The sequence below is a fragment of the Stylophora pistillata genome, chromosome 8, assembly GCF_964205215.1.
Source record: "Stylophora pistillata chromosome 8, jaStyPist1.2, whole genome shotgun sequence".
In the NCBI taxonomy this organism is placed as follows: Eukaryota; Metazoa; Cnidaria; class Anthozoa; order Scleractinia; family Pocilloporidae; genus Stylophora; species Stylophora pistillata.
Genome location: NC_142526.1, coordinates 25,207,003 through 25,234,993, shown reverse-complemented (window position 1 = coordinate 25,234,993; position 27,991 = coordinate 25,207,003). Strand labels below are relative to the sequence as shown.

General features: G+C 40.1%; 2 protein-coding genes and 1 long non-coding RNA gene across 6 annotated transcripts; 2 read left to right on the top strand and 1 right to left on the bottom strand.

The window, feature by feature from the left end:
• The first annotated feature begins 52 nt into the window (after window positions 1–52).
• On the top strand, window positions 53–4,739 carry LOC111334574 (serine/arginine-rich splicing factor 5). 2 transcript variants are annotated; one of them, XM_022940366.2, is made up of 8 exons: window positions 53–273; window positions 398–468; window positions 705–770; window positions 1,223–1,316; window positions 2,391–2,464; window positions 2,851–2,944; window positions 3,286–3,356; window positions 3,719–4,739. In XM_022940366.2, exons 1-8 carry the CDS (start codon window positions 142–144, stop codon window positions 4,047–4,049), a joined length of 933 nt encoding a protein of 310 aa, XP_022796101.1. In that variant the 5' UTR covers window positions 53–141; the 3' UTR covers window positions 4,050–4,739. The 2 variants fall into 2 exon arrangements, with proteins under 2 accessions (XP_022796101.1, XP_022796108.1); XM_022940373.2 differs by having other exon boundaries at window positions 55–273; window positions 3,722–4,739.
• On the bottom strand, window positions 4,458–7,749 carry LOC148725646 (uncharacterized). Of its 2 annotated transcripts, none has more exons than XR_015991219.1 (2): window positions 7,626–7,749; window positions 4,458–5,059 (listed from the first exon to the last, which is right to left on the bottom strand). It is a non-coding gene; the product is annotated as an uncharacterized LOC148725646 (long non-coding RNA). The 2 variants fall into 2 exon arrangements; XR_015991220.1 differs by lacking the exon at window positions 7,626–7,749 and adding an exon at window positions 6,556–7,079.
• LOC111334543 (uncharacterized) lies at window positions 7,278–27,726 on the top strand. 2 transcript variants are annotated; one of them, XM_088731828.1, is made up of 19 exons: window positions 7,278–7,545; window positions 7,680–7,872; window positions 10,425–11,706; window positions 12,183–12,318; window positions 12,555–12,872; window positions 13,334–13,673; window positions 14,082–14,380; window positions 15,489–15,631; window positions 15,992–16,191; window positions 16,776–16,850; window positions 16,942–16,970; window positions 17,120–17,191; window positions 17,304–17,369; window positions 18,155–18,228; window positions 19,045–19,163; window positions 20,139–21,181; window positions 21,585–22,280; window positions 24,630–24,826; window positions 25,262–27,726. In XM_088731828.1, the coding sequence occupies exons 1-19, from the start codon at window positions 7,426–7,428 to the stop codon at window positions 26,709–26,711; spliced, it is 6,852 nt and encodes a 2,283-aa protein (XP_088587954.1). In that variant the 5' UTR covers window positions 7,278–7,425; the 3' UTR covers window positions 26,712–27,726. The 2 variants fall into 2 exon arrangements, with proteins under 2 accessions (XP_088587954.1, XP_022796045.2); XM_022940310.2 differs by having other exon boundaries at window positions 17,114–17,191.
• The last annotated feature ends 265 nt before the right edge of the window (window positions 27,727–27,991 follow it).

Sequence of the window (27,991 nt, the reverse complement as noted above, 5' to 3'; positions counted from 1 at the left end):
ATATACCTCTGAGCCCAGATGAAAGACAAAAGGGGCATCACACCATCATCCGGGACATCGGCGTTGGTCCTCTGGCTTCCTCGTGAACCTCCATTTTGCTGCGTCTCGTTGGACTTTTTTCCTTATTTCTGGTGGTACAATATGTCTCGTGGTGGCACACGAGTTTACTTTGGAAGACTTCCTAGAGACACAAGAGAAAGAGATCTGGAACGATTCGTTCGGGGATTTGGAAGAATACGGGAAGTCAGCATTAAACTTGGATACGGTTTTGTGGTAAGTTAAGTCCAGGAGGAAAACTCAATCATAACTATTAACAGACTTTGTGGAATTTTCCAGCTTTGTTCGATTGCTAGTCACAACATGTTCGTAATGTATACATCTTGTTTGCTTTCCAAAGGAATTTGATGATCCAAGAGACGCCGATGACTGTGTTTATGACTTGAATGGAAGGGAACTGTTAGGAGAAAGGTAAGCTTTTCAACTCTAAAGATAGAAATGCGATCCTCTTGGCCGGTTTGGCTTAAAATGAGAAAGCCGCAGCACTTATTGTTGCCGCGAATGCCACTTGTGTAGTTTATTGATTAAGGCTTACTGCATTATCTTCTGCGTTCTGCTTACCCTAAATTCTTGGACCTACTTAATTTTACGACGTACACTCTAAAAAGTTAATTTGGCTTATCGCCTTCCTTTTCGTTCCAACACAGAGTCGTTGTGGAACATGCAAGAAATCCTTCCAGAAGCCAAGACTATGGTTACAGAAGCCAACCTAGGTGAGTAATCTAAAAAAGAAATTTTTAAACCAAACATAATACGCAACAAAGTTGTCGAAATTCTGTCAAGCTGAGCCTCCTCGGTAATTCGCCTCATCTTCTCCCTGCTGTAAATTTCAAATGACCACCCTTTCCATACTTACTTAGTAGTACTTTGTAAATCATCCTGATTTGCTCTTGCTTTTAAGGTAAACTAAAAATCATTGATAAGTACATGTATGTGTTTTCCACACCAGGGTTGAGTTGGAGCTCTTGCCCCTAAACTTGATTGCATGTATTTTGTGCTGTTATTTAAGAATTGGTAATGCCATGCATCAGATAATCAATTAGTGATAAGAAAAAAAAAATGTGCTACCTTCTGCAAACAGATCTATGTTGTGGATATTGTTATCCACAGTCAGTCTGTAATGTTTTTCCTTTGTTGAATATTTTAATGTTATCATGTCAAACAGCAACAGGAACAATCAGAGACGGGGCCGCACACCACCTCTCAGAACTGAACACAGACTTGCAGTGGAAAATCTCTCCTCGAGGATCAACTGGCAGGTTTGTGTAACATGACACTTGCAATTTGTTCTGTCTTGGTACCATCAAAACTAGGAATGTTAACTCTTTAAGGTTTTTTTTTTCCCGAGGAAAATGAATAAGACATACCTCTTACCTTCTTGTTCAGCGGTTTTTTTTAATTTTTTTTTCATTGGAAAGCTTTCTGATAGTTTACACTTGAACTGAATTAATTTGATTAAAATGGTGTCTGCCTCAAGTCAATTAGCATAACTAGGAGAGTATTTCAATTGGTATGATGTGGTGTTATCATAGTTTTTAAAAAATAACTTTACGATCGCCAACTCTTGATCTGTAGATGTCCAAACCTAGCTTTGCCATGTCCTAGCCAGTACGCGTCTGCCCTTGTCCTAATCAGTCGATCACTCAGTCAGATGGCAATTTGACCTTGATCCAGGAGTGCACTATCTGACCTTGACTTTTGCTACCCAACCAACTGTAACAGCAAGTGCCAAGACGTTTGAGCACCATGCCATGTTAAATTTCCATTCCGACCCTTGCCTCACCAAACAGACAATCAGGGCTTAAGTTAGTGCTATTGTTGCCGTCCAACCATCGTGTGAGTTCTCTCTCACCTGAGCTTAGTCTTACAGTTGGCCACCAACGCACGCCAGCCACATTCTGTTTCCGTTATGTAAAGTTTCATTCTGTTAAATTGATGAAAAAGATTTTCGGACAGGTAAGTATCATGGTTTCAACAACGGTGATCCATTGATGGCAGCCCAGAAAAAGTATTAATAGGTCTTAGTGGCCACACATGTAAGAAGTTACTGTTTGTTTTGGGTCAGTCTTTGTTGTGTGATTAGGTCTTTATCAGAGCATCCTTTTACTGATTTATTCTCATGTTCAAACATTATTTGGTGTGGAGGGCACTTTTAGTTTAATTAAAAACTGTAAACATTACATTAATTGGCACCAAATATGGTCAACATAACAAAATTTCCATTTAACTTTGGTCTAACCAAGAGTAGGACTGCTTTTTAACCTGTGTTCTTTGCTCTCGACTTCATCAAGTTTTTCAAGCGTATATGAATTGAAAATGAGATATATTTTCAGGATTTGAAAGAATATATCTCCAAGGCTGGAGAAGTCACATTTGCCGATGCACACAAGAGAAGGCAGGGTGAAGGGTGAGTACCTTTTTCTATGCATGATATTTGAAAAAGTACTTTACTGTAGGCATTAATTGATGTGGGTGCTGAATTATGAAATACTCTCTTAACACTATATGACTTTGTGTTAGTGAGGCAAAGCTGAATTAAAGTAACAAGTATCGTTTGTCTACCTCCAGGATTTCAATTTTCATCACTCTTGTTTTTTTACAAGAGTAATGATAATGTGTTGTTGATATCTCTGATCAAAGCAGCAAAGTTTTAGTCACTAGTTCTAGTGGAAGATTCTAGCTGCATTTGGTCTAGCGACCAATAAATGATTATTTGACTGTGTCTGTTTAACTTATCTACTCAATTAGATAAATGCTTAGTACACTACATTAACAGTGATTCGTCCATTTCAGGGTTGTAGAGTTTGCTTCCAAGGAAGACATGAAGGCTGCTTTGAAAAAGCTTGATGATACAGAGTTACATGGCAAACGTATCCGTCTCAAAATTGTAAGTTCTGATTTCCTTCTTACATAAGAGAATGAGATATTTTTTCTGTTATTATCTTATTAATTTCTTCAAGAATGTTCCTATGGCTTGTGGTAGTTATGGTTTTTAGATGCTATTGGGACCAAATGTTTCGATGCAAATGCCAAGAAATGACCTGGATTTTTTTCCCCACAGGAGTTGTGTGTGAACTTGGTGACTATGATAATAACAGACTTGTATTCACAAAATTGAATGCAAAAACTTCTAGAGGGAGCAAACTTCAGCAGAAGGAAACTGTAGTAACATACCTTATTCTTTTTGCTTGGTTGGCAGGATTTTATATTAAATTTTTTTGTACCTAGGAAAAGGTGAGATCCTCCTCACGACGCTCACGCAGTCGCAGTCGATCTCGCTCCCCAAAACGCAGAAAAAGGTATGCATGATTAAATCTAATGCTTATTTGAAAATGAGAGTGAACTACAGATTTTTCATTCCTTGTAAGAAACCATACATGGGTTAATATCAATGGCTAGATCTATAAAAAGTGCAAGCTTTGTACAGTTTGTCATAGATCAGTTTGTCTAACATGGGTTGATTTATTGGACAAAGGTCATCCAAATATTTTGTTATCTTTGTAGTGAAATATAGACACTGATGGTGAAAAATTTCTCCTCAGAAAAGAAAGTATTTTTTCCAGAAGTCAATCAATAGAATCAACATATGGTATTGTAGGTGCAAATTTGTGTGTAATCAGTGCACTCTGTAATTAAGGCTTCTCTTTGTTTTTTCTGTCAGAAGCCATTCCCACTCACGAAGTCAATCCAAGTCACGCTCTAAATCCCCAAAGAAACGTCATAATTCTTCCTCTCACTCCCGGTCACCCTCCAAGTCCCGCAAGTCACGTTCACAGTCAAAGGAAAAGGAGCGTTCAAGATCCAAATCTGTGGAGGAAGAGGAGAAGAAATCTCCAAGTCCAGAGAAAGAGGAACAAGAAGAGGAAGCTGAAGCAGAGGTTGAGGCCGATGGGGATGAGAAGGAGGACAGTCCTGAAGCAGTTAATGGGGATGAAGAAAATGGTGATGCTGAACAAGAACTTGAGGTGGAGGATGAAGTTGAAGAGGACTGAAAAATTTTTCTCTATTTACATGAACATGTAGTCACAAAATTATCATTAGTTTTTATGACATTTACCTGTTAGTTTTTCCACTGGAACAGGCAGTTTACTCACCCTTTACTTTTGTTTGTCCTGTCCTATTTTTCATGATAGCTATGTGTAATATTAGTACAAGTGCCAACATAACATCAAGAGAAATTATCTAGGTTTCAACATACTTCTTTGGGCACCTCTCTTTATATTGTCTTTTTTAAATGTCATGGACACCCAAGATGAAAACACCCCACGTTAGTGTTCACTAACTTCATGGCAAATGTTTAATGACTTATATGCTTGCCATGGATCTGATAAACCTGGGTTTTTTTACTCTTTTATTATTTTCCTGTTAAATTTGTCCAGACAGGATAAGAGTTTAGATAGCAACAGTCTCTACAGAGAAGATGCAAAGTTTAAAATATACTTTGTTTGCTCTTAGCTTCCTACATCAATTTTATTGATGTTCATGTAGAAATATAGTTTTTGAAAGTTTGTGTAAGTATTTGTATAACTGTCAAAGATTACAAGGTTAGATTAACAAGCAAATTACTTGTTATCACGCTGAGTTACATTGTGGGTACACTTTCATGCATTACATTAAAAATTATGTCAGAAAGTTTTGTAGAGTTTCCATATTCCCTTAGAATTAAAGTCGTGCTGTTGTAATACTGTTTGAAGGTTTTTACTGTTATCAGTAATGTGACTAAGACATTTCTACATGTCTATATTTGTGTGTGAGGAGCAAGTCTTTTCAACCTTTTTGATTTTCAATTCTTGACTACAGAGAGAGTTTTAATCACAGCTAGAGACGTCATGTGATGCACTTGTATTTGCAAATTCCTTGCTAGGGTTTTCATCCCCAAGATTGTAGATTACCCCTCTGAGATCAGGGTAATTGGGGGACTTTCTCTTTCCTAACTTTCTTTAACTTCAGGAACATCGAAAGAGTAATCGTGAGCAGGATCATTGGCAGCGTTTCCTTCGCTCTAGAGAAATTTTAAGAAAGTAGAAAGAAAGTCTTAAGCACTCGAAACAACAAACGTGTTTAGTTACAAATGATAAGGTTGAGATCGGAAGTCAGCATTATCAGGCGCCTCTGGCAGCCGCTTCAGTCCATGTAACGATCTCCCATCCCACCCCAGGGGAGGACATCCACCACACAGTAATCTCGGGCGTGGGAAATAAACGTCTCCTACCCCTAACCCTGCAGGAGACGGGGCCTACGGTTTATTCGTCCTTATCCGAGAAGACTAGAATATGGCTCTGACCAATTGAGCTAACCGGGAGGCGGTTAGCTCAATTGGTTAGAGCCTCTACTCACTCCCTCAACTAACTATGGTGTAACTATCATTCTGTGGTTTTAGCAAAGTGCAAAGTCTGTCTCAATATTCGTTTGAAGGAAATCGGAAAAAAAAAATATTAGCTCTCGGAAAAAAATACACATTGAACTCGGGAACTGCGATAATAAAACTAGGACAAAGGACATATGTTTGAAATACTTCGACAAAATGAAATGTTCCAAAGATGTTCAGAAGTTTATTTTTCAGCGCCAAAGCAAGTCCTCGGAGCCTTGAGATAGCAGTTTGGTTTTGTCTTTGTTTGCTCGCAGAATATTACTGTAAATTTTTTAAAGTTCTGCAAAAGTTTCTTATTTGCGCCGAAAAAAGGCTGCAGAGCCCCATTGTTTTGTGCTGCTTTTTTCTTTATCAGAGCGGCGCTTTTTCATTGAGTGGCAGGGCATTCTTTTAAACAATGGAAAATGTGCACTTTATTTGACGTCATCAGGAAGAGTGTTTTAAAAAATTCTCAAGGCATTTTGAAAATTCATGCAATCCGTGATTAAGCTGATGGATCAGTGACAAGATGTCAGATTACGGAAGTTTACACGGCATTCTGTGAAAAATTACGCAATATTGGCGTTAAGACATCTACCATGATGCACTCGATCTTTAGTGATGATCGAAATTTTAGAGAAGAGTTTTAAATTTTATTAATCCGGAAGAAATTACCGATTGAAAGCAGCATGTGGAAACGTTTATGAAGAGATAGTGTTAAAGGGCATTAATTTCTTATGGGAATGTTTTAAGAGAAAGACAAACAAAGCAAGGGTCAGTTCCATGTTTGTTTGTTTGTTTGTTTTCCTTATCTTTAACCTTTGAACAGTTTAACTTTCCTCAAGTAACAATAGAATTTTATGTAGTTAGGTAGGGAAGAACTTTTATAACATAATTTTTCTGTTCTCATTTTTGTCATTTTTGAAAAAGGCGTTCATTCTTTAAAAGTTTGCAAACATCAGAATTTTAATTTTTTTCCTTTCATTGTTCGATTGTTTGCTAGCCTCATCAAAATTCACTACGTGTTCTGGGAAGCTTACAAAAGTTAGTGAGTGAATAAAATGTTTAACATAAAGTTCTGCTAGCAGTATCACAGGTCGAGGGGGATTACATCATCACGTCGAAATTTAAACAATTGTGCACCGTACCTTGTGGTTCCGGCAATTATTGCGGGGTCAAGTCTGGGAGAAATTTAACCAAATTGAAATTGTCACTTGACAAAATGCCATTTAGAGTCACGATCTTGAAAAATCGCGGCGATAAGATCAGTCTATCTTTCCCTGATTTGTGTCGCTCACGTTCATGGAATAGTTGAACATCTTCAAACATTAGAAAGCAAATAAAAAATTATCCCAATCGCACGCTATTTCAGTGACTGAGAATTCAAAGATTGTTCACGATTTTAGATCATGACGTCAACTGAGTATGATAATTGTTAAATAACTTTTCTGCTCGATGTATTTCAGTTGTACTTCTTATTAATTATGCAAGTTTCGATTTGAATAAACCAAATAGTTGCTAGTTGTGTTATTAACAGACACTTCACATGGGGTCGTGTAACTTCGTTGAGAGTACCGTCTCATTGCAACTTGAATTTCTCCTCATGGAACGCGAAAAACCGCGGTTTTAAAATATTTGCTTGTAATGGAGAGCCGCCTACGGTTTATCTAGATAATTAATTTTTCAACCGTGAAAAGTTTGGATATGGTTTCTCTGATGGACTATCACGCAAGTTACTAAATTAACGCCTTTGCCCCACCCACCCCTGTAAGAAAAACAGCAGAGCAAGTGACGATACATTCCGTTTATTTGTCGACCAATCAGAGACTAGAATTGATGATCGGTTATTATGCATTCTTGCCATCGTTGACGGTGGTTAGGATATTCGTCCGAGTGATGGAGTTCGTTTGAAGTCAAACAGTCTCGCTAGTGTGTAAATGCGTATTTGTTATTAGATCGAATTTAGCGGGTCGTGTAGTAGTAAAAGTTTGCTCCTATAATGTGATTGAACCTCGTAAATGCCAAGCAACATGGATGGAATTCGAACACGGCAAGAGGAACGCGCACATTTGCGAAAACTGATTGCCGAATGGAACGCATGCCGCTTAGACATCTTTGCAATCAGCGAACCCGATGAGGTAGGTTTCGATCCTTACAGCCAGGTTTTAACACTTAGATGCTGACCGTTCTTAACCAGATTTTGCTTCTTGAAACATACCTTGTTAGTGAACGCCGTTTGGGTTGACAATCTTTCGCCATATTCATTTCTCAGGAATTAGTGTACCGCGGAGTGATGCGGTTTTATTTTCAAGATGCAGGAGCAAAAATGTCCACGAAATGTGTCCGCGTTACCAGCACGGAAACAGCCGACGATGTTACGAGAACTCTAGTGGAAAAGTTTCGCCCGGATATGAAGATGCTTTCTAATCCAAATTACTCTCTCTTCGAGGTTCATCCAAGCGGAGGTAAGCCGAGAAACCTTTCAGGAAAATGAACTAACGAAGTTACTATCGCGTGTGACGGTTGTAAATTTCGCGTCCTCTCTCTTGTTTTCATGCGGCTTGGTCATAAATTATAATAAGACCCGATTTTTTTTAAATGAAAAATTCTTTTGATTCTTCAAGGATTTGTTTCTCTTTTTATCGGCCTGGGGATGCCGTTACGCTCACCCGAACTTGTCTCCAGCGTGTCCAACAGATCGCCAAGCACTGTCGAATGAAGTTGTACATTGTTTATCGTTCTAATCGTTCAGTTTAAAACGCAGCTTGACTGCAGTGAACAATAAAACTTTGAAAACGCCTAGTCTTACAACACGTTTCACTCGAAGACCGAAAGTGCGCATCATGCGCTATTTTCAAGATCTTTTAATGTTTTGGTACGTGTTCAAGGCTTCAAGTTCGGGCGTCCAAAGATATGTTTTGAGATGAAAAATTAATCAAAACCACTAGGATATTGATAAGAACACAACTTTGGATTCTCTTACAAGCTTTTGTAGCATCTCGCTGGTTTTGCTTGAAGGATAAGATTCTCTTTCCTTCAGTATGATTGACCTTTCGTCTTAATTCCTTTGGTATTTAATTCCTGTGTCATATTTCCTGACAGAGGATGTCTGGCATTCTTCATGTAAGCAACCGAACATTTCGAACCAAGCCAGGTTAATTGAGACAATTTTTTTGTCGCTCTTTGTTGATGAAAATGTGGTACTTTTGGTTCTGACCGTTTTGAAAGTTTGAAAGGAATATTTACTGCTCCATTTATTCGTACCAAGCAGTATTCTTAACGGTTGTAAATATCTCTGATATTCGCTCTGTGTGAAATAGATCCTGAAATACATCATATTTCAGTTTGGACTTCTCACAAGACCGATTTCTGTTCACCTTGGTTTTGTAACATTAGAATTTTTAGAGGTGTATTCTGGATAAAGATCTGTCTCGATCTGGGATAAATTAGATAGTTCGAGAATGAAAAAAGTGACTGTGTGGCTGTATGAATTGAAGGTTAAGAGCTAATATGCAGAAAGAAGTCAAGAGTAGACAATTTGTCTGGTAAAATTTTATTTGCTTGATGATACAATCAAAGTTGTCTCATCAGAACGGCCATTAATTTGTTAGGATGTTTAATCTTTTCAGTCTTCACACAAGTTGATTGGGGAAGCTTTTTCAAGTTTTTTTTTTTTGCTTATCAGATCTAGGGAATAGTAATTTGTGGGTACTCCATGAGCTGATGAGAAATTCTAATATTCCATCTTCAAAGTTCTTTGTGTTGTTGCCTAACACATGCATAATGTTAATCATTTTGTTAACTTTGTGGTGCAAAACATGTGGAATACTGAAAAAAGAATTGAATGCAAGAAAGTAATAACTTGCTTCTCAACCCACTCCTTACATGAATGTGGGTTATGTTTTAAATGTTATTCCAGCACAGTGCTGTCAAAGGTATACATAACATTTTGTATACTAACTGGGGAAAAAAGCAGTCTATTTTAAGCCAAGAGTGATCATAATTAGTTGTGATTAAATATAAATCTGTCCTTTGTTTGTACATCTAGGGCCAGCATGAAATTCTTAGGGTATCTGAAAAATGCAATTTCACTTGACAACTTAGAAAAGCGAGGAGATTGCAATGTTTTATTTGCATATGGAAATAGGGGAAGTTTTGTTTGAAGTAGATTAATTAGTAGATGCCTCTCAAGATTTTTAAGTCTAAACCAGAGACAAATACGACAGTGGTTTACTAATATGTGATCTGCTATCTCCCGATGATCTCTCTGTCCAGAAACCTCTTTCTCTGAGCAACCACTTTTAAAATAATTGTTTTGTTCCTTATAAAATAGCTGTTTATAAAACTCTTTTAAGGGATCCTGCTTGTCAAATATTTGACAACTCTTGTGTTTTTTGCTTCCTTCAAGTGACCTTACCCAAGATTATATGAAATCCATGGATGTCATGGAATTTTTTTTTCATACAGAAACACTGATATGAAGTATTCTAATCTTATGAAAGTTAATTAAAAGTTTTTATGGAAACTGCTTTTATGTGAGTTAAACATAGAACACATTTCAAAGTGAAAAAATGCATGTAGCAAAAACCAAGAAATTACGATCAACAGTATAGCTGGTAGCTTGCTGTAATTTATTGTTTAATTTATAATTCATATCTCATGGCATTGTAAATTTACCTCGCTTGATCTATGAGTAGAGAAATAGTAATGAATATTGGATCCACTCAGCGTTTGGCTTTGTGCATTGACTTTCCCCTTTTAAGATCCTCTCTTCTTCAGCAAAGGTGAATTGCTTAAGGGTTAGTCAACAGTAGTTGGCAGTAAAATGATGAAGTCTCGACTCTTTAAAATAGATATGGCTGCAGTGGCTTTCTCAAGCCTTTCCATGATCACCATGTTAAGTAAATTTATGATTTTAATTGGTGGTAAACAGCTGTAAGAAAGGACTCCTTTAAAATCTCCCGCAAGTTTTTAAATCTCTGGTACTGAAAGATTTGTCTTGTGTATTTATTTTCAGAATCCAGGAAGCTTTTGAAAGAGGACAGGCCTTTGTTCGTGCAACTGTTATGGCTGCAAGGTGACAGGGAAGGGCGATTTCTACTGAAAAGTGATCAGGAAGCCTTAGTAACTACAAATGTTTTCTCAAGTGATGGTGACCTTGAAGCTGGTCAAAATTTCAAGAGGAAGTTGTCAAAAAGAGAGAAAAAGGAGCTCAAAGAGAAAAGGAAAGAGGAAGCAAAGAAAGCTAAAATCTTAGGTCAACCTTCATCTCCTACAAAAACTAATGATGATTCTGCTCTTGCACAAATTCTTTACGATGAGTTGCCTGAAACCAGTTTTACGCGGAGCATTTCAAATCCAGAAATAGTCATGAAAATGCGCCGTCAGCGAAAACTGGAGCGCAGACTTCAAGAATTTCAAAGTAATGACGGAGGGACAGACAGTGGAGGCACACTGAAAATCTTTGCAGAAACACTCAAGCCTCAGATTCCTTACAAGACTCTTCTTGTTTCAATGCGTGATCCTACAACGCATGTTGTCAAAGAAGCATTGGAAAAATATGGCATGGAAAAAGAAAATCCTGAAGAGTACTGCCTAGTTATGGTCAACATACCAGCTGGGGGTGTAACTGGAGGAGATACAATTGGAAAAGAAAGAGTTGTTCATGATGAAGATAACCCATTGGCCATTGCTGCAACTTGGCCTCAACAGCAAGGCCACGTTGTCTTCCATTTACGTCGCAGGGCAAACTTGCCTCAGTATAGAAAACAAAAGAGAAGGTCAAAGTCTCCTTCGAGGGTACCCATGGATAGCACATCAGATAAAGCAATAGGTGAAAGATTGGCAAATTCATTTCCAGAACATTTGTTGCCCTATCTTCGAGAGTTGTCATCTGATGGCCGAGAGCTTGATTACCAAGCAAACATTCACAGGTTACCCATGGAAATAACCGAAGTGGGTAGTGAAAAGTCCCTGTCATCTGCAGTTAGCTATCTGGAGTTGTTTGGATCTCACATCCTGCCTCGTCACTGTGTGATTACAAATATGGATGGGATTGTGTCAGTTGAGCGAACTAGCAGTGATGCTGAAATATATGTGGATGGAAGAAGAGTTTATGAGTCAACCAAGCTGAACCATGGTAGTATAATAAAGTTTGGCAGACTTCATACTTTCAAGTTCTGTGACCCAGCATTTGAAGAGAAAGCCAAGCAGAATTCACCAGTTCCTGACACTGGCGGTGTTAGTAGTGGGCACAGTGTGACTGATACAGATTCTCTGAAGCGGTCATCCGGATATAGGTAATAATCCTTGCAAGGGCTACATTTAAGTACGGGAGAGCTAGCTAGGAAATTTAACTCATTGGCAAGAGGATTTGTCTCCCATTATGTGAGCATCCCAAGACCTAGTGTTACATAGGAGTTTAGTCTCTTGTCTTTATAAAATTATAGTGAGTGTAAGCCTCAGGAAAACAATATACATGCAAACAAACAAAAGTCCATATTCCAATTTGACACTGAAACAGTAGACCAAGAACCACTCCACAAATATGCCACTGCTGCATTTTCAATTTTTAGTGATATATATTTTTATTGCAGATTGTTTTAGGGTTACATGTCATGCAGTGATCCCATGTCATCTAATGTAATTTCATCCAATTCAGTACTTCTTACCCTGAGTTGGTCATGCTTTCTGACTCTGAATTTCTTACCCAGATTACATGTACATAGATTAGGACAAAGTTTAATTTTGTGGAATGCATTTTATTATTATCTAGCCCTTATCAACCTGGAGGAAAAAACAGAGAATATGAGCAGAACAATGTGGAAGCAACAAACAATCATGAATCTGGCTTGTTTGAGACAACCTTTGGCGTTGACGGTGAAGTTGAGACCTACACAAGTGAAAAACTTGTGAGTACAAACTTGATCCTAACAATGAATTTACTTTTTACTTTCTCACACTGTTATATTCCCACAAGCAATTAGGAGATGAGAATATTTAAAGTTTCTGCTCAAGATTGTTATCTTGTTATTACACCAAATTCTTGATCAATTTGCATGGATATGTAAAGCAGCAAGTAGGGAGGGTTACATATGGATCGTGGGAGTAATACAATCAAGACTGATCCAAAAGTGTTCTGTGTTAGGGTCATGGGCGTCAGGACCAGCCACCTGAGGGTCTGCATTCTTCAGCTGATGACATTTCAGATGATGGAATGGGTGACAGGCTTCCTGCAAGATTAGAGTTTAGAGAGTCGGGAGAAGATGCTTTCTTTGCAGCAGTAGTCAGTGAGGTGAATGGTGACAGAGTTCACTTCAAACTGGCACCAACCTACACTCTTTACATGTGCTGTCGTTATCGCATCTCCCCAGCATATCGAGAGGAGCTTTCAAAGCTTCAGCGTGGTGACAGGTTGAGTGTCACTGTTCAGAAAATTGCCAACATGGTGCGCTCAACAGTTGAGGTAAAGTTTGCTTGTGGCATTCTTGCATTATTTTTTCTTTTAGTTTCATCTTTCTACCCAAGGCTTCCTTTTTACCCTGATTGCCTCACATGGCCTTTCTCCCACAGGTTGAATTATCCATTTAATGTCCAGTAATGTCACCTTGCCTTCTGATGAAAGCATCAAAGCAAATAGTTTGGGCATACTTTTTGTTACTGCTGGTCTAAGTTGATGTGGAAGTAGTTTCTTTCTATAATATCAAAACATCATCAGCCAGAAGGGTGATGAGAATGAAAATAAGTATCATGTAGGGAAACTGGTTTGATTTTAGATCTTATTCTCATTGCTATTATCATATAAAATGTGTGACAGACAGTAAGGAGAATAAATATTCTCATCATGGAGGTGAAAGGGCTAGATCTGCTTGAAGTTTTTTAGAAGTCACCTGATGATTGAGTACCATGTCAATTTTTTACCCACAGGAAAATAGTCAGCTGCCAAGTAGCCTGGCGTTTTGGATGGCAAACTCATCTGAGCTCCTCCATTTTCTGAAGCAAGACATTGATGTATCACCCTACTTGAAAGACAGTTACCAAGTATTAGCACAGTCTGTTCAACTGGCATTCAGACACCTTGTGCAATGTGTAGAGCAGGAGTTGCGACAACTGATGTCAGCATTCCTTGATGTCACTGAGGACGCTGACATGGAAGATGGTGACGCAGATTCCATGATGGATATGAACTCCCCTGATGACATTATGGGTGAACGTAGTTTTCGATATGGTCCTTCTGGAAGACCCATGGGTGGGGACAGCTGGCTTGGTGAGTTGATCTCACGATTAACCTTTTTTTAGCATATGAGATGCAGAGGCCAATACCTCATTCATCCCAAAGCTTAAACATCTTTAAAGCTGTTTTAGAAGTCAAACCCAATAAAGTTGTTGAAATAAAAAAATAAATAAATGAATTGTTTTAGTCGTAAAAGCTGCTTGAACCGAATTTTTTAACTTCAAATTTAGCACCTTGAAAACACAAGTTAGTGACTACTTGAAACTTATGGAAGTTTCCCTTTTTCAGTTCTCTGTTTCTGAAAAAAATTGCACTCGACCACTGATCAATGCAATGAGCTGCCGCTTAATTGATAAGAACACTTTGAGGATGCTACATGTAGATTGACAATACTGAGAACAAACTACTTATCACTACTTTTTTACAAATCGTTGTTTAAAGGTGGCCGCAGACGCCATGGCAAGCCTACAGTGTCCGACATCTTGTATACGCTGACCTCGGCTATGTCATTGTTGCGACGCTGCAGAGTAAACGCTGCTCTCACCATTCAAGTGTTTGCACAGTTATTCCACTATATCAATATGTGGATATTCAATAAGATTGTACTTCAGCCTCAGTTGGGCCTTTGTACCAGAGAGTGGGGTTACAGACTAAGGAGAAGACTGGCAAGAGTGGAAACTTGGGCCCAGAAACAGGGTTTGGAAATGGCAGCAGAATGTCATTTATGCCGTGTAGCGCAGGTCAGTTAATATGTTGTGGTCTTACTGTGAAGTAGCCAATAATTTTTGGTTTGTATTCCTCGTTTTTGTAGGTTTGATTGACTAGCCGTATTATTACTTCTTTTGGATAGGATGCTAGGTCATTGCAACAGGATTTCATAGTACGGTTTTCCTGACAGTTTTTCCAGTACTCTTTGATACTTTTTGGTGGAGAGAAATACTTTGAGCGTTTAGTCTGGTGCCTAACAATACAAGACAATGTCACCCTCTGGGTTTGAAAACAAATAAACTGCTCACAGGGCAGGAAAACACGATTGGCCACGTTGCAATTGGTTTTAGTTTTGAATTTAATTGGTCGAGAAAAGTGATGCATTTTTCTGACCAAACGCGCAGCGATTCGGAGGTAAAGCGAAACCGAAGCGATCCTGGCTTACTGCTTCACGGGGAATTTCGCGAATAGGTGGTTTGCACGTTACGTCATTGCCGCCATGTTTGTGGACGTAAACAATAGATATCTCATTAGCTTCTTTTGTTCGTCCACCAGCACTTGCTCCTTTCACCATTGTTACCTGTGTCTCTAGAGATTGGTTGCAAACCACCTATAGCTGGATTTTATTTGAGTGTGTGATATACATTTTACACATCAAAGCAGTAGACAAAGTCTAAACGGGCTCCCAAAAACGGCAGAATTTAATTTGTGTAGGAGGTGTAAATATAAGTTCCATCTGGCCAGCACGTTTTAGAGTGATAAGTTGGGCGAATTTCCGTCTGCTTTCTTAATAATCCAAAGCAGAAATTTACTGCCTGTGTTAATTTAACTTACATGTGATTTCATTTCCTACTTCAGTAACCAAAACCATTCGTTTCCGTTTTTTCGTGCTTTTAAACAAGCGCAAGTACATGTTACTCTCATTAAGATGACATAAACAACAGACTTTTTCCTTCTCTTTTATGCGTTGAAAAACAGATGTCACGAACGGGTTATAAATAAGAGCGTTGGAGTAGACAAGTCAATTATTAATGAGTGGACAGCGCTGAGGAAGTCCAAGACGTTGTGTGTTGGTTATTTTATCTCATTTGTTTTTGTTGTTGTTGTCGCTGCTTTTTAACTTCTTTTATCTCTTAACAGGCGGCTCATTTACTACAAGCTCCCAAAAACTCTCACGGTGACATCAACTCCTTATCGTCAGCATGTTATAAGTTGAACTCAATACAACTACGTGCCTTGCTTGAAAATTACCGACCTGCTGCGGACGAACTTAATATCCCAAGGTGTGTAAAACGTTTTCAGTATGAATATTTAATACAACAGGTATCTGCTTTGTCGATATTTATTCGTTGTATAATTTGCTGACATTAAAGCTTTTAATAGTGTCGTGTGCTTTACAATCACAAAGTTTATGAACGAGGAGCTTCTGTCTGTACTGGAGTTATTTCAGATTACGAGTCTTAGCACAGGATGAGTTAAATGATAAGCGCTCAATACCACCCGTGGATTATTTAATCGGTAACGTTTTTACCACATCCTTACGATGCAAAGACGATGCCGGTTTTACTAGCAGTCGAAGTGATTGAATAAGATGTGCGTTTTCACCTTTCTAATATCCTGTTATTTGGATATAACTTTTCCAGGGATTTGATCGACAGCGTTGTGGCCGTTGCCGAGAACACGGCAGATGAGCTCATTCGTAACCAGGGCCAACCCGTGACGCTTGAAGAGGACCCTCAACTTCAGCTCCCTTTCTTGCTCCCTGAGGATAGGTACTCGTGCGAAGTGATCCGTGGTGTTCCCCCGGGTTTGAAGGAATTTTTGAGCCCTCTTGCAGAAATCGGTTAGTGTTTCTTCGAAATAATAAAATTCTGGTCACGCTTTGTGATCTAATCCAGCGCCATTAAAATGTAAGGTTGTATACTGATCCTGTTTGCTTCATATGGATAATACCTGGGCTCTTAGTTGTGGTCGGTCTGCTCCTCTTGAGGAGATATATGGTCATTCCAGGTCTTGTAATCTGGTGAGCCTGGAGTTTAAACCCTCTTCCCTGCCACTCGCCGGAATTTTTTTTCTTCGTTCCCTCGAGTTCAACTCCTCCGCTGCGCTTTATGTATAGCCAACTGGTCTGTCTCCTGCCAGTTGGGATTTTTAAACAATATGTTTATGTACAATGTATGTTTCTAATTTGTTAGCAGTGGGCTTGAAAAGCCTCATTTGGGGAGTGTTCAATTATGTTCACACACTGTTCTCCGAAACAGGTTATGGTGAAATAAATAGAGGAAACGTTCTCCAAACAAGAAATTAATCTGAAGTAAATCCGCGCTCGCATTTTGTAACTCGTGTTAGAGTGACGGACGAAGTCTTTGAAATAATTAAGAAAATGGAAAGGCAAATTTCACTACATTTAACTTTGTTGCTTTGCAGGCTTATGTAGGTTGACTATACAGCCATCCTCTCCGGGCTTATGGACTGTTTATCAAGCCAAGCGCAAGGACTCTGGTGAGATAACTTACCCTCGCCAATTCAAATAGATTTGAGTTATTATTTTGGTCATACTATATTTGATAACCTGGCGTTTTGTTTTTCGTAGGTGGTGAAGTGTCGTCGAAAACTGCTCAGGTATGGAGTTCAATTATTGTTTATCTGGAATCTTTCAATATTAACCTCAGTATATATTTTTTAAAAAGTCTTCAATGAATTTCCCTCCGATTTCTACTTGATCTTCTTGAACAAACCTATGAATTTCTGTTTATTTATTTCAGTCCCAGACTCCTGAAATTATGGACGTCTCCTTCTATAAAGGACAGGGAGGCATGGGTCTTAGCATTGTGGCCGCTAAGGTAATTTATATTTTGATTATCTGTAGAGCGATTCTAAGGAGAAAATGAACTATAAAACACGTTTAGTCGTTGTACATTTTCCTCACGTTACTGCCTTTTTCTTCGTTTTAAGGGTGTTGGACAAGACAAACTTGGCATTTACATTAAACAAGTTGTGAAAGACGGTCCTGCTGCTAAGGTGAGTAACATGCGCGATGAGCATATAACCCCTCCCCCCTCGATTTCAATACATTAGGGACTTTAAGAAACCACCACGGCGACGCCAAGGATAACTTCGATTAAAAAATGAATTTCTACTCTTAGTTAGAATTTCAAAAATGGCTGCAGGGGCTTACTATCTCATACAGCGCCACAGCTCAACTTCAGCATGACGTATAAAGTAGCCGTTGAGTTCCAAATGGAAATTAAAATAATTTACCGTCGCGGTTTCGGTTCGCAGACAACGCAAATTTTGGCGATTTCACGTTGTTGTTTTGCATAGGACGGCTAAGAAATGTACAAAGTTTCAAAACGCACGTGCTGAGCTATTGTTCTGCCAATTAGATCTCTTGTTTTTCCACGTCCTCGTTGTCGTCGCCGTCGTGGTTTCTTAAGGTCCCTAATATCTTGCAGAAAGATGGAGAGAAAAGACAAGCCTATCAAGTGAAGGGTTCTTTCTCGATGTGACACTTTTTTTCTCATTTACAAAGAAGTGTGTGACAGTCAGAAAGGATAAATTTTAATTAGATCTTAAGAGTTTATGGATGTTAAAAAAAATCCCGAAAGTATGGTGACGCTTTAATTTAAGTCGAATAGTAATTTTGAGTAGCTTAGCTGCGGCAATGTCAAGAATTAATGTATAGTAAAGGAATGAAAATTTTCCATTTTACTTTCCTGAGTTTCCACGCAGTGCTTAGATGTGACAGCTATAGCTTGACAGCCTCTTATCTTCTAAAGTTTGAAATTTCTTATTCCCATTTTTAGGATGGACGTCTAAGAGCAGGAGATCAGCTTCTAGCCGTGAATGGCGAAAGTCTGGTGGGCGTTCCACAGGAGAGGTAAAAATACAACCAATATTGCCAATTAGTCAATGGTTTTAACCATGTCCACCTTAACAATAACATTCATATTTTCCACGCTGTTCTCTTTTCATTTCCTACGGTTATGTCAAGGAAAATTTGTTTGACAATTGAGGGCTTCCTAAATTGGTTATCATTTCTTTCATTCTCATGACCTTTCCATTTGATTCAAGGGGGTAATTAGAATCCAGACTCCCTTAAGGGTTAATGGCCGAGCGATTTCTATCTTTCCTTTTTTGGTTACTCTTTTACATTGCGGTGAGAAGTTTTCATAACAATTTCTTCTATTGTTGGGAATTGCGTCCAAGATCGAACTACCAACACGCTCACACGAAATCCCGATTTCTTCTCCTTTATTAATCACCAATAACCTACAGCAACCTCTTCTCGCTCTCTTCTTCCTGTTTTATTTTTGCCATTAAAGGGATCCAAAGTTCAAGACTCTCAGATTTCCACGCAGATTTCTGTTTCCACGCAGATTTCAGATTTCTGTTTCCCAGGGCCACCGAGCTAATGGTCAAATCTGGATCTGAAGTTACTTTGCGCATATCCAAAGTACTTTGCGCATATCCACTGATTACGATCAAACAAAGCCTAAATTACCCTAACTACAACAATGCGACAAATAATAACAACACACCGCACGATTTCCGACATCTATGTTCCATCATTTTGTGGAAACTCCTTCTAAAGAGAATCCCCGCACATATGCCGAAAGAAATTCAGGGAGACCAGATAGAGAATTTACACGTAGTCTAGCATCAATGGAGTAACGTTGCTGTCTCTGTTTCCCAGGGCCGCCGAGCTAATGGTCAAATCTGGATCTGAAGTTACTTTGCGCATATCCAAGCAGGGCGCCATTTATCACGGCCTTGCCACTTTATTGAGTCAGCCATCACCAATGGTTACCAAAGGTATGTTAAGATTCTTTTGGGTACAGTTCTACAAATTTAGCATATTATGGTCGTCGTCTACGCGCTAAACGTGAGATTGAGCAACGGGCTCCAGAATATTGATAATATATTGCATTAAGATTCTTTCACTTAAGATTAGCGCGGATCGAATCTTGGGCTTGTACTTGTATTTGACTACAACGAAACCTCTTCTGAATATTCCAGTGATGTTGGCCGTCGAGCAAATATCTTATAAACCACACCATCTTCCTCACCAAGGAATTTTTGTTTTCAAGTTTTATTAACCCATTGAACCTTAAGAGTGACCAGCATCTAGTTTTCTCCTTATAGTAGCATTGCTGAATCATTTATTGATTGCGAGAATAGAGGAAATGATGACTAAGCCAAGAAGCTTTTCTAAAGATTTGTACATTGTACACGTGTAAGAACAATAGGACACGTAGTCCCCTACAAGGTTCATCCACCTAAACCCAACCCACCCATCCCACCCCGGGGATTTGTACATTGTACAGGTGGAAAAACAATAGGACACGTAGTCCCCTACTAGGTTCATCCACCTAAACCCAACCCACCCATCCCACCTCGGGGAAGGACATCCATCACACAGTAATCTCGTGCGTGGGAAATTAACGTCTCCTACCCCAACCCTGCAGGAGACGGGACCTCCATTTATTCGTCCCTATCCGAGAAGACTAGAATATTTAACCATTTCTTGATGTTATAGAAAGGTAGCATGTTGTTAATTATGTTAAGACCCTGGGTGTTGGTCCGGCCGGGGCTCGAACCCTCGACCGCCCGCACAACAGCCCAGCGCTCTATCCATTGGGCTAACTGGGAGGCGGTTGATTGTTAAAGCAAATTTTCCTTGTCATTTCCAAAAGAAATTTTTAAAGGGAAGGGCATGGAGAAAATATGGATACTGATGTTAGAATGTGAAGGGTTAATATCATTATTTATCCGTTTATTTTTATCTAGAGCCACAGCAGAAGCTTGTAGCAGTAGACAACGAAGAAATGCTGAAAGCATCACCAACTGTACCTGAGCAAGAGATGCAGCGGTCTCCTGGGCGGTGGTTACAAAAAGACCGTAATCAGTCCTACAGACAGGGTGATGAGGATAGAGGCCGCCGGTATCAAGACCAGTGGCAAGTGGATGAAGACAGGAGAAGGAGGGATGGAGAGGACGGGCGACGGCGTTACTCTGAGGGTCAGCGGCGCATGGAGGAGGAGGAACGTATGCGAGCGGCGGAAAGGGAAAGGCGGTATAGAGAAGACGAAGAACGTCGACTGGAAGAGGAACGCATACAGGTTGAGGAGCAAAAACGACTTGAAGAAGAGAGGAGACTACAGGAGGAGAGGCGTCTTGAGGAACAACGAAGGCGCGCCGAAGAACAACGGAGATTAGAGGAGGAACGGAGACGCGCCGAAGAACAGCGGAGACTTGAAGAAGAACGGAGACGCGCCGAAGAACAACGAAGACTTGAAGAAGAACGGAGACGTGCCGAAGAACACAGGCTAGAAGAAGAGCGACGTCGCGAAGAGGAACGAAGACTTGAAGAACAACGTTTGTATGCAGAGGAACAAAAGAGAATCGAAGAGGCACGGTTACGAGAGGAAAGGCGAATAGCCGAGGAGCAACGAAGATTGGACGAGGAGCGCCGACGAGAGGAAGAACGAAGAATAGAGGAACAACGGCGTTTTGGCGAAGAAAGGCGTCGGCAAGATGTGGAAAGGAAACGAGCAGAAGACGCTCTGAAAATGATCGGCGAACATCAGCGTCGGCAAAAAAGGCCAACGGATGGATCACGCGCGTCGCCTCAAACTGTTCAAGTTGAACCCGTCCGATCTCCTTACAGGGTCCGCTTTGAATCTGAAGATGTTGAGAGAGAAAGACAGCGGTCGCCACTCACTGTGACAGTAGAAGAACCCGAGATAACGGCCCGCGAGAACAGAAATCGCATTTATAGTTCACCCACATCCCCTGGAGCAACATCACCTGGAAGGGGGTCCCCTAGGGAGGTTTGTGAAAGAAGATTGGAATGCTCAGATAAAAATTAAAAAGAAAAAATGATCGAATGACATGTTTTCAATTGGAGAAGGACAAACTAACTGAGCTCAGTCACAACTAAGATGTATACTTGTCATTTCAGTACATTATCTTTGTGGTTTATTTCATTTTCAACAAAAGATTCTCACATTTATTCTGAATATTTCGGTAATTGTACCATTTAAGGGGCGATTCCAACATGTAGTCGTTGCTCCTCACACAAATACATACAATCACAGTATAACAATCTTTCCTAGATGTTAGACAGCTGTTCACCTAAAAGATACGCAAGTGGTAAGAGGCGAGCTCTTTTTCCGTTCAACTTCAATGTCCCCTGTTGAAGTTTCCTCAATGCATTGTCTTTTTGTCTTGTAGGAAAAATCTCCGGATGAACCTCCGTCAAGTCCAATCCGAATCGACAGCCGCAATTCACGGTACGGTCGGTACATCATGATCAAACAGGGAGCACAAGGTGCAACTGAGCAAGCAGACAGAAGTAACTTGAAGCCGAACGAGAGAGACGAGTTAAATCGTTGGCAACGGGAGGACTCAAGAGCTACTGAAGAAAGGGAAGGCACGTTGGAGCGCCGCGAGCGGGAAGAGCGAGCTTGGAGACATCATTTGGAAAGACAGAGGAAAGAGAAAGAAGAAAAAGAGCGTTTAGAACGCGAACGACAAGAAAGAGAGCAGCAAGAACGAGAGCGTCGTGAAAGAGACAGGGAAGCTCTTGAGAGTATCGAACGTGCGCGTGCGGAACGTGAACGACAACAAAAATACGATCGTGAACGAGAGGAACGTCAGCGCGTTGAAGAAGAGCGTATTATGAACCAAATGCAAAGAGAAGAATTGAACGAGCAGCGTGAAAGAGAGAACCACTTGAAAAAACTTGAAGAGGAACAGAAACAGCTAAGAGAAATGGAGCAGTCCAGGCTTTCGAAGCTCTCGAGAGATAAGGGCAGTAAAGAGTTTCTGGACACCATCGAGGGACTATCGGCAGACGAGGTCGAACGAGAATTTCAAAAACGTCTTGAAGCGATGAGGAATCGTCGGGAATCTGGCGAAGATGAAGAGGTAATTACATCGCTCTCTGTTATTCTAACATTTGAAGAATTTTTCTGTTAGCGCGGAGATAACACGCAAGTTACCATTATATTGTCTGGATTCAGATCTCGGGAGTTAGATGATAATGAAGTGAGATGCGGTAGAGGTGCGCACACGAGGGAAGAAAGTATGTCTTTGTTCAGTTTTCGATAATGTTTGTTCACGGCAGGTATAATTGTGGCTCTCGATGTTAGCGCCAATTTTATGACCAACCCTACATTGCCACAAAGTCTTTGGCGTAATCGAGTGGACGAACGAATAACTACACCTTTCAAAATCGTGTTTGTCGTTTTCTCAAAAATTTCTTTCCGTCGAAAATAAAAACCGTTAAAGCCACCGACATGATTGTTCCGCGTTTTTACCCCAAGTGTTTACGTCAGTGCTTTCAATTTTTACTCACTCAATTTTTTTCGCTCTTTTTTACTGTCTTTTTTGTTGTCGTTGCTCGATATTTTCAAACTCAAGTGGTTTTAGTACAAACTATTAAAGCATTGATTTGTTACTAGGAATCGATATAGATTGCCTACTAGAACTGATCTTGTCAGGTAGGTTCATGTTTTCAACTCTGAAAGAAGTGTTTTTTTGTTATCAGCAATGCCAGATACCTCCTCATTTTTATTTTTTTCTGGTCTTTTGAATTTATAATTTGGTTGATTTCTTCATTCACTTCAACTGTTGGAAGATTTGCCGCTAACTGAAGTATTTTTCCTTGTAATAGCAGATTCGTAGAACGTGAAAGATTACCTAGAGATTTCCGTCTCAAAAAATAAGTTGACAGACCACTTTTTACAATATCCTTTACGACATGTTCGTTTTTCTTTCACTCTGCACTAATTTCAATTTGCCCGATTTTATTTCAAAAGGTTAAACTAGTTGAAACTCATAGCTTGCACTTTCGAATCGATCTGAACTTTTATTTCCTTTTTGTGTCTTGTCTATATGCAACTTTGTGAGCTACAATAACTCAATACAGCTGAATTCTAATCGAAGAGGGCATCTGCGCTGTTGATGTCGAAACGAAAATCGAAACGAAAAGTAGTCCGACAGATGATCTCTGCTTAAAGATTTTTTAAGTTGCAAGTCGACGGATTTGGCTCTGAGTACTGTATCCGAGCTTTTATAGTTTTGCCCTTTTTTATTCCTTGTCTTTTCTATTCTTTTCTTTGTTTGAATTGCAATTTGGTGCATTTAGCCGCTTTACCAAACGTCTTGTGGATCTTCTGCATGTTATGTGATATACAAGATGATGAATGGTACAGAAGTAAAGAGAAGTAAAAGTAGAATCGCCTCGAATAGTACTTTTTAGTTAATTTTGTGGTAAATACTCTACGCCACTGAATTCAATCAGAGAAGTATTTTTGTAACCTTCCAAAAGATCCGGTGGCTAGCAACCCACTTTAGATTATGTTTTTGTGAGATTGTTTTGCTGGTTAGGTGTTTTGACGATTGTAAAATCGTTCTTTATCGATTGGGTAGTTGGAAGTAACGAAAAATGTTATTATTGAAATTATTGTTGTTTTAAAAAAATATTTTACAATTTCTTTCATCTTTTGATTATTTTTTGTTAACCTTGAGAATCTAATAACCTTAAGCTTTACAGTGCTCTTAATTGCCTTATGTTCGATACAGGTGGACATATTTAGAAATAGCACACGTGGTCATTGACTATTTCAGACAACTACCTCTTAACTCAAAGGTGCATTTGAATGAGAGATCAGCTCTCGCTCTCATACTAAGGATATTCAACCCAGTAACTTACTACAGTTCTTTTCTGTCCTGCATCTAGTTTAGAGGATAGGCTAAGGTAATAGCTTCAGTTGCATTTCGAAGAAACGACTAAGTCAGAAACTTGGAAGGGCAAGGAATTCTTTCCGTCGATGACAGCAGGGACCTTTTAAGATTGTTTTTGTCAACTGCGTATCATTACAGAAAGATAAACGAGTGTCAATGTATTTCATCAGAAAAACGAGTTTTTAACAGACTATGATGCTGTGGGAGGTTTATCAATGGAACATAAAATCACTCCGACAGAGATAGAATCAAAGCATGATGTACCCATGTTACATGTATATTTCAAAAAATTATTCTCAGCATTTAAAATGTTTCTCAAAAAGCCACGTGTAAGGTTATTTCAAGTTAAACTCTGTCAGTCTCCTTAAAGAAGGGGATAAAACTTTATCAGATGGACAGCGCCATTCGATCTTGAGTTACGAGGACCAAGATTTCGCGTGACTTGACCTGAACTCTAAAGCAACAGTAAATGGATTCGAGAAAAAGCTCAACAGCTTTACATTTTGTTCTTTTCTTTCCCTCATCCAGGTGGTACAGGAGCGTGCTGCAGGCGGACTTGTTGCGGTAACACGTGTCAAATACCACGCACCGGACAAGGAGGAGAGAATGGAGCGAGGAAAAAAGATTGACTTGCTACTCCAAGAAAACATCCGGCGCGAAAAAGAAAAGAAAGAAGCTGAAAAGAGACGACAGCAAAAAGAGGAAGAAGAGGAGAAACTTCGAAGGTGATTGTTAAAGATATGGTTGAATTCTAGTCTTGAGAAAGCGATTATGATGAAGGTGTATAATTAGGCCGGCGGAGAAAAGACGATGCGGTTCTTTTGTGCAAAAGAACAATCGATAAGCGGTCGATGAATTATCACTCAACAGTTCAGAGTTCTTTGTGAACGCAGTCGTTTTTTGCGGGATTGGTTTGGGAGAAATGGAGAAGGGTCGCTAGGAAGAGGACTGTAGCGCTTGTGTTCGTCTTAACACGCGCCAGTACACACCACAGCTATCTGAGCTCCTGCTACAACGGGTAGAAGAAGCATTCGTTGAAGGTCAGAAATATTAACGTATCAATTTTAATACAGCGTCGCCCATTGAAGATGGATGTTAATGAACTGGATTTGCGACGGTTGAGGATAACGATAACCTGTTGTTTGTGTTTCTGTTTTCAGAGAACGACAGCAGCGCAGAGTTCAGCAGTTTGAATTAGATCGCGAACAGCAGAAGGAGGCCCAGCGGAAAATTCAAGAACACCGTGAACGAGAGCAAGAAGAATGGCTGAGACAGCAACGAGAAAAGAGAGAACAGCAGAGAATGGAACAGGAAAAGCAAAGGCTGGAGAAGAAGGCGCAGGAGGAAGAAGAACTGAATAGAAAGAAACTTGAAATACAGCAGCGACGTGATCAGGAGGAACGGCTGCGGTGGCAGCAGAGCCAGCAGTTAAAGGAGGAAGAGGATAGGCTGCGACAGGAGGAGGAGCGGGAGGCGGAGGCTAGGCGTGAGTTCGAACGCCAAAAGCAACAGGAGGAACAAAGGATCGTCAGAGAAAAGGAAGCACAATTACGAAAGCAGCAGCTTGAAGATCAGATGCTTCAGGAAGTAAAAGTGAGAAAGCCGTCCGTTGAGGAGCACGTCAATGAATTGAAGAATCGTGCAACAGCTGATTACGAAAGGAGGCGGAAGCTCATTGACGAAGAGATTAATCGACGGCGTTCTGAACCACCATCGGCACTTCGCAATGCGGGATCAAATCGCCCCAAGAAGCAGGTATCCTTTTCAAATGTAGCGACAGAGATTCGCGAACCCGCATCTCCAACTTATGTCGTTGGGTCAGCATCAGGTTACACAGCACGGGTTACTCCTGCCCCCAGTGTCCGGTACGTGAACACTCGTGCCCCAAGTGACTCTGAACCAGATTCTGCCAGGCCACCTCTCCCTGATGATGACGATGACCTACCGCCTCCTCCGCCACCGCCTCCTCCCCCTGACGAGTTGCTAGAAGACGACAATTTCCCACCACCACCTCCACCAAAATCGCCTCACAGCTCTGAACGATTTGCTGCTCTCAGTGGTGATCGACCGTCGCGAAATGGTGGATTCACGTCCAGGGTGACAGTCTCTGCCCCCGGGACCCGGGATCAAGCTATGTATCCCCAACCTTACTCCAACACGGGAGTACCTCTCCGTCAGCCCCCAGTTACCTCATCTTCCTCATACCCAAGTTATGCCACATATCCTAGGCGACCTCGACCTGTGTCCTATCCAGCCGCCTTTGAGATGAATCAACCAGGTCCTCCTCCGGCGCCTACCAGGTATGGTTCGCAGGACAATGTCTTAGACGGACCTCCCTCTCGATCCCAGTCTCAGTACGCGCCAAAGCCCGCCCGGTTGGATAGCGATGAGTTGAATGGGATGGAGATGACCCGCGGTCGCCTGGGTCGGATGTCCTTAACAGACGAAGAGAAATCCGAGGGCCAGTTTGTTTCCAAGAAACCAGAAAGGCTGGACTTCAAGGACAAGCTTAAAATGTTCAATAAAGACACACCAGAAGAAAAAATCAGGACATCGAGATGGGAGCAGGGACAACTAGCGCAAATGAATGGGGATTTAACATCCCCTTGACAGAATTGTATCCAACCACGAGTTTCAAAGTAAGCAATGATCGCACTGTGATCTCTCTCTCTCTGAAAAGTTTTAAACAAAATATTCGCGATAGGGTAACTGGCAGAATTTCCGTATTATTATTTTACCAATCTCTGAAAGAAACATTAACAGTCCCAAAGTAAATGGCCCATGCAGTGTGTCGCAAGAGGCGTGTACTTCTTGGTGTCTAGATAGGAGAAAAATTTTGCAGTCTCGGTCTGTGAGGTTCTCGATTTGTTTTTTTCCATCATCATCATCACTGACTTATCTAGGGCAGAATATATTAAAGTCTTGGGAGAACAGTTGAAAACATTTGGTTACAAGTTTGACGCAGTTGATAGAACTATCACATTTGATTTTTTTTTAGACTACTTATACGTGAGAAGAAATGTTAATGTTTTCTTATTTTTCGTTACCTATTTTAAGTTATGAATACACACAGATATAACTATCTAATTATTGTTTGTTCGAAAGTTCCTAAATGAGGTGTCATTTTCTTAATAATACTGTCATATCAAAAGCGAAATCTTTAGGGGCTTGAACAATCTTAAAGAAGCTATTTGGTTTTACTTTTCTGCAAGTTCTAACGGAATTTACTATGAACTTTTAGATTCATTCGCATTGCTTTAGAGAAAAGCTCTTCCGTGATGGTTTAGGTAGAGTCGATGTGTTTCCGAAAGTATGCCTATCGATTACGATGGAACGATATGTTACCGAGTGGTTACGAAGATGGCACGTCGAAAGTTTTAGCATAGTTTTACTGTTCTAAGCAAATGAGAGCCAAATAGCATTTAATTTTTATTAAGTGTGTAAATAAATTCAAGCTCTGAGCATTAGTTAAATGACTGTATATAATATACGTTTTGAAAGGTATAGAATTTTCTCAAAGGATGGGAACTGAATATCATACACACTGTCATTAGTTTATAAGGAAAAGTTTTGCGATCTTTAATAAAAATTTTAGACTGAGAATGAAATAAATCTGTGACTTGAATTGACTTGAGTTCTGCTGTTCGCATCGTGAAATTGTAAACCGAGCGATTCTGGTGACACCGAGGAAAGCCCCACTAATCTCCTTTGTTTACTCACCTCTAGAACGGCAATGGCGCAATTTTTTCACATTTCTTACAGAATCTTGGGCTCACTCAAAAGTCGCTGGTTTGAAAATGGACACACACCCAAACCGGGTCAGCGAAAACGGTGTAAACTGATCATAGGATACAGTCAAACATCACAACGGCTTTAAGCCTCAAAGGACT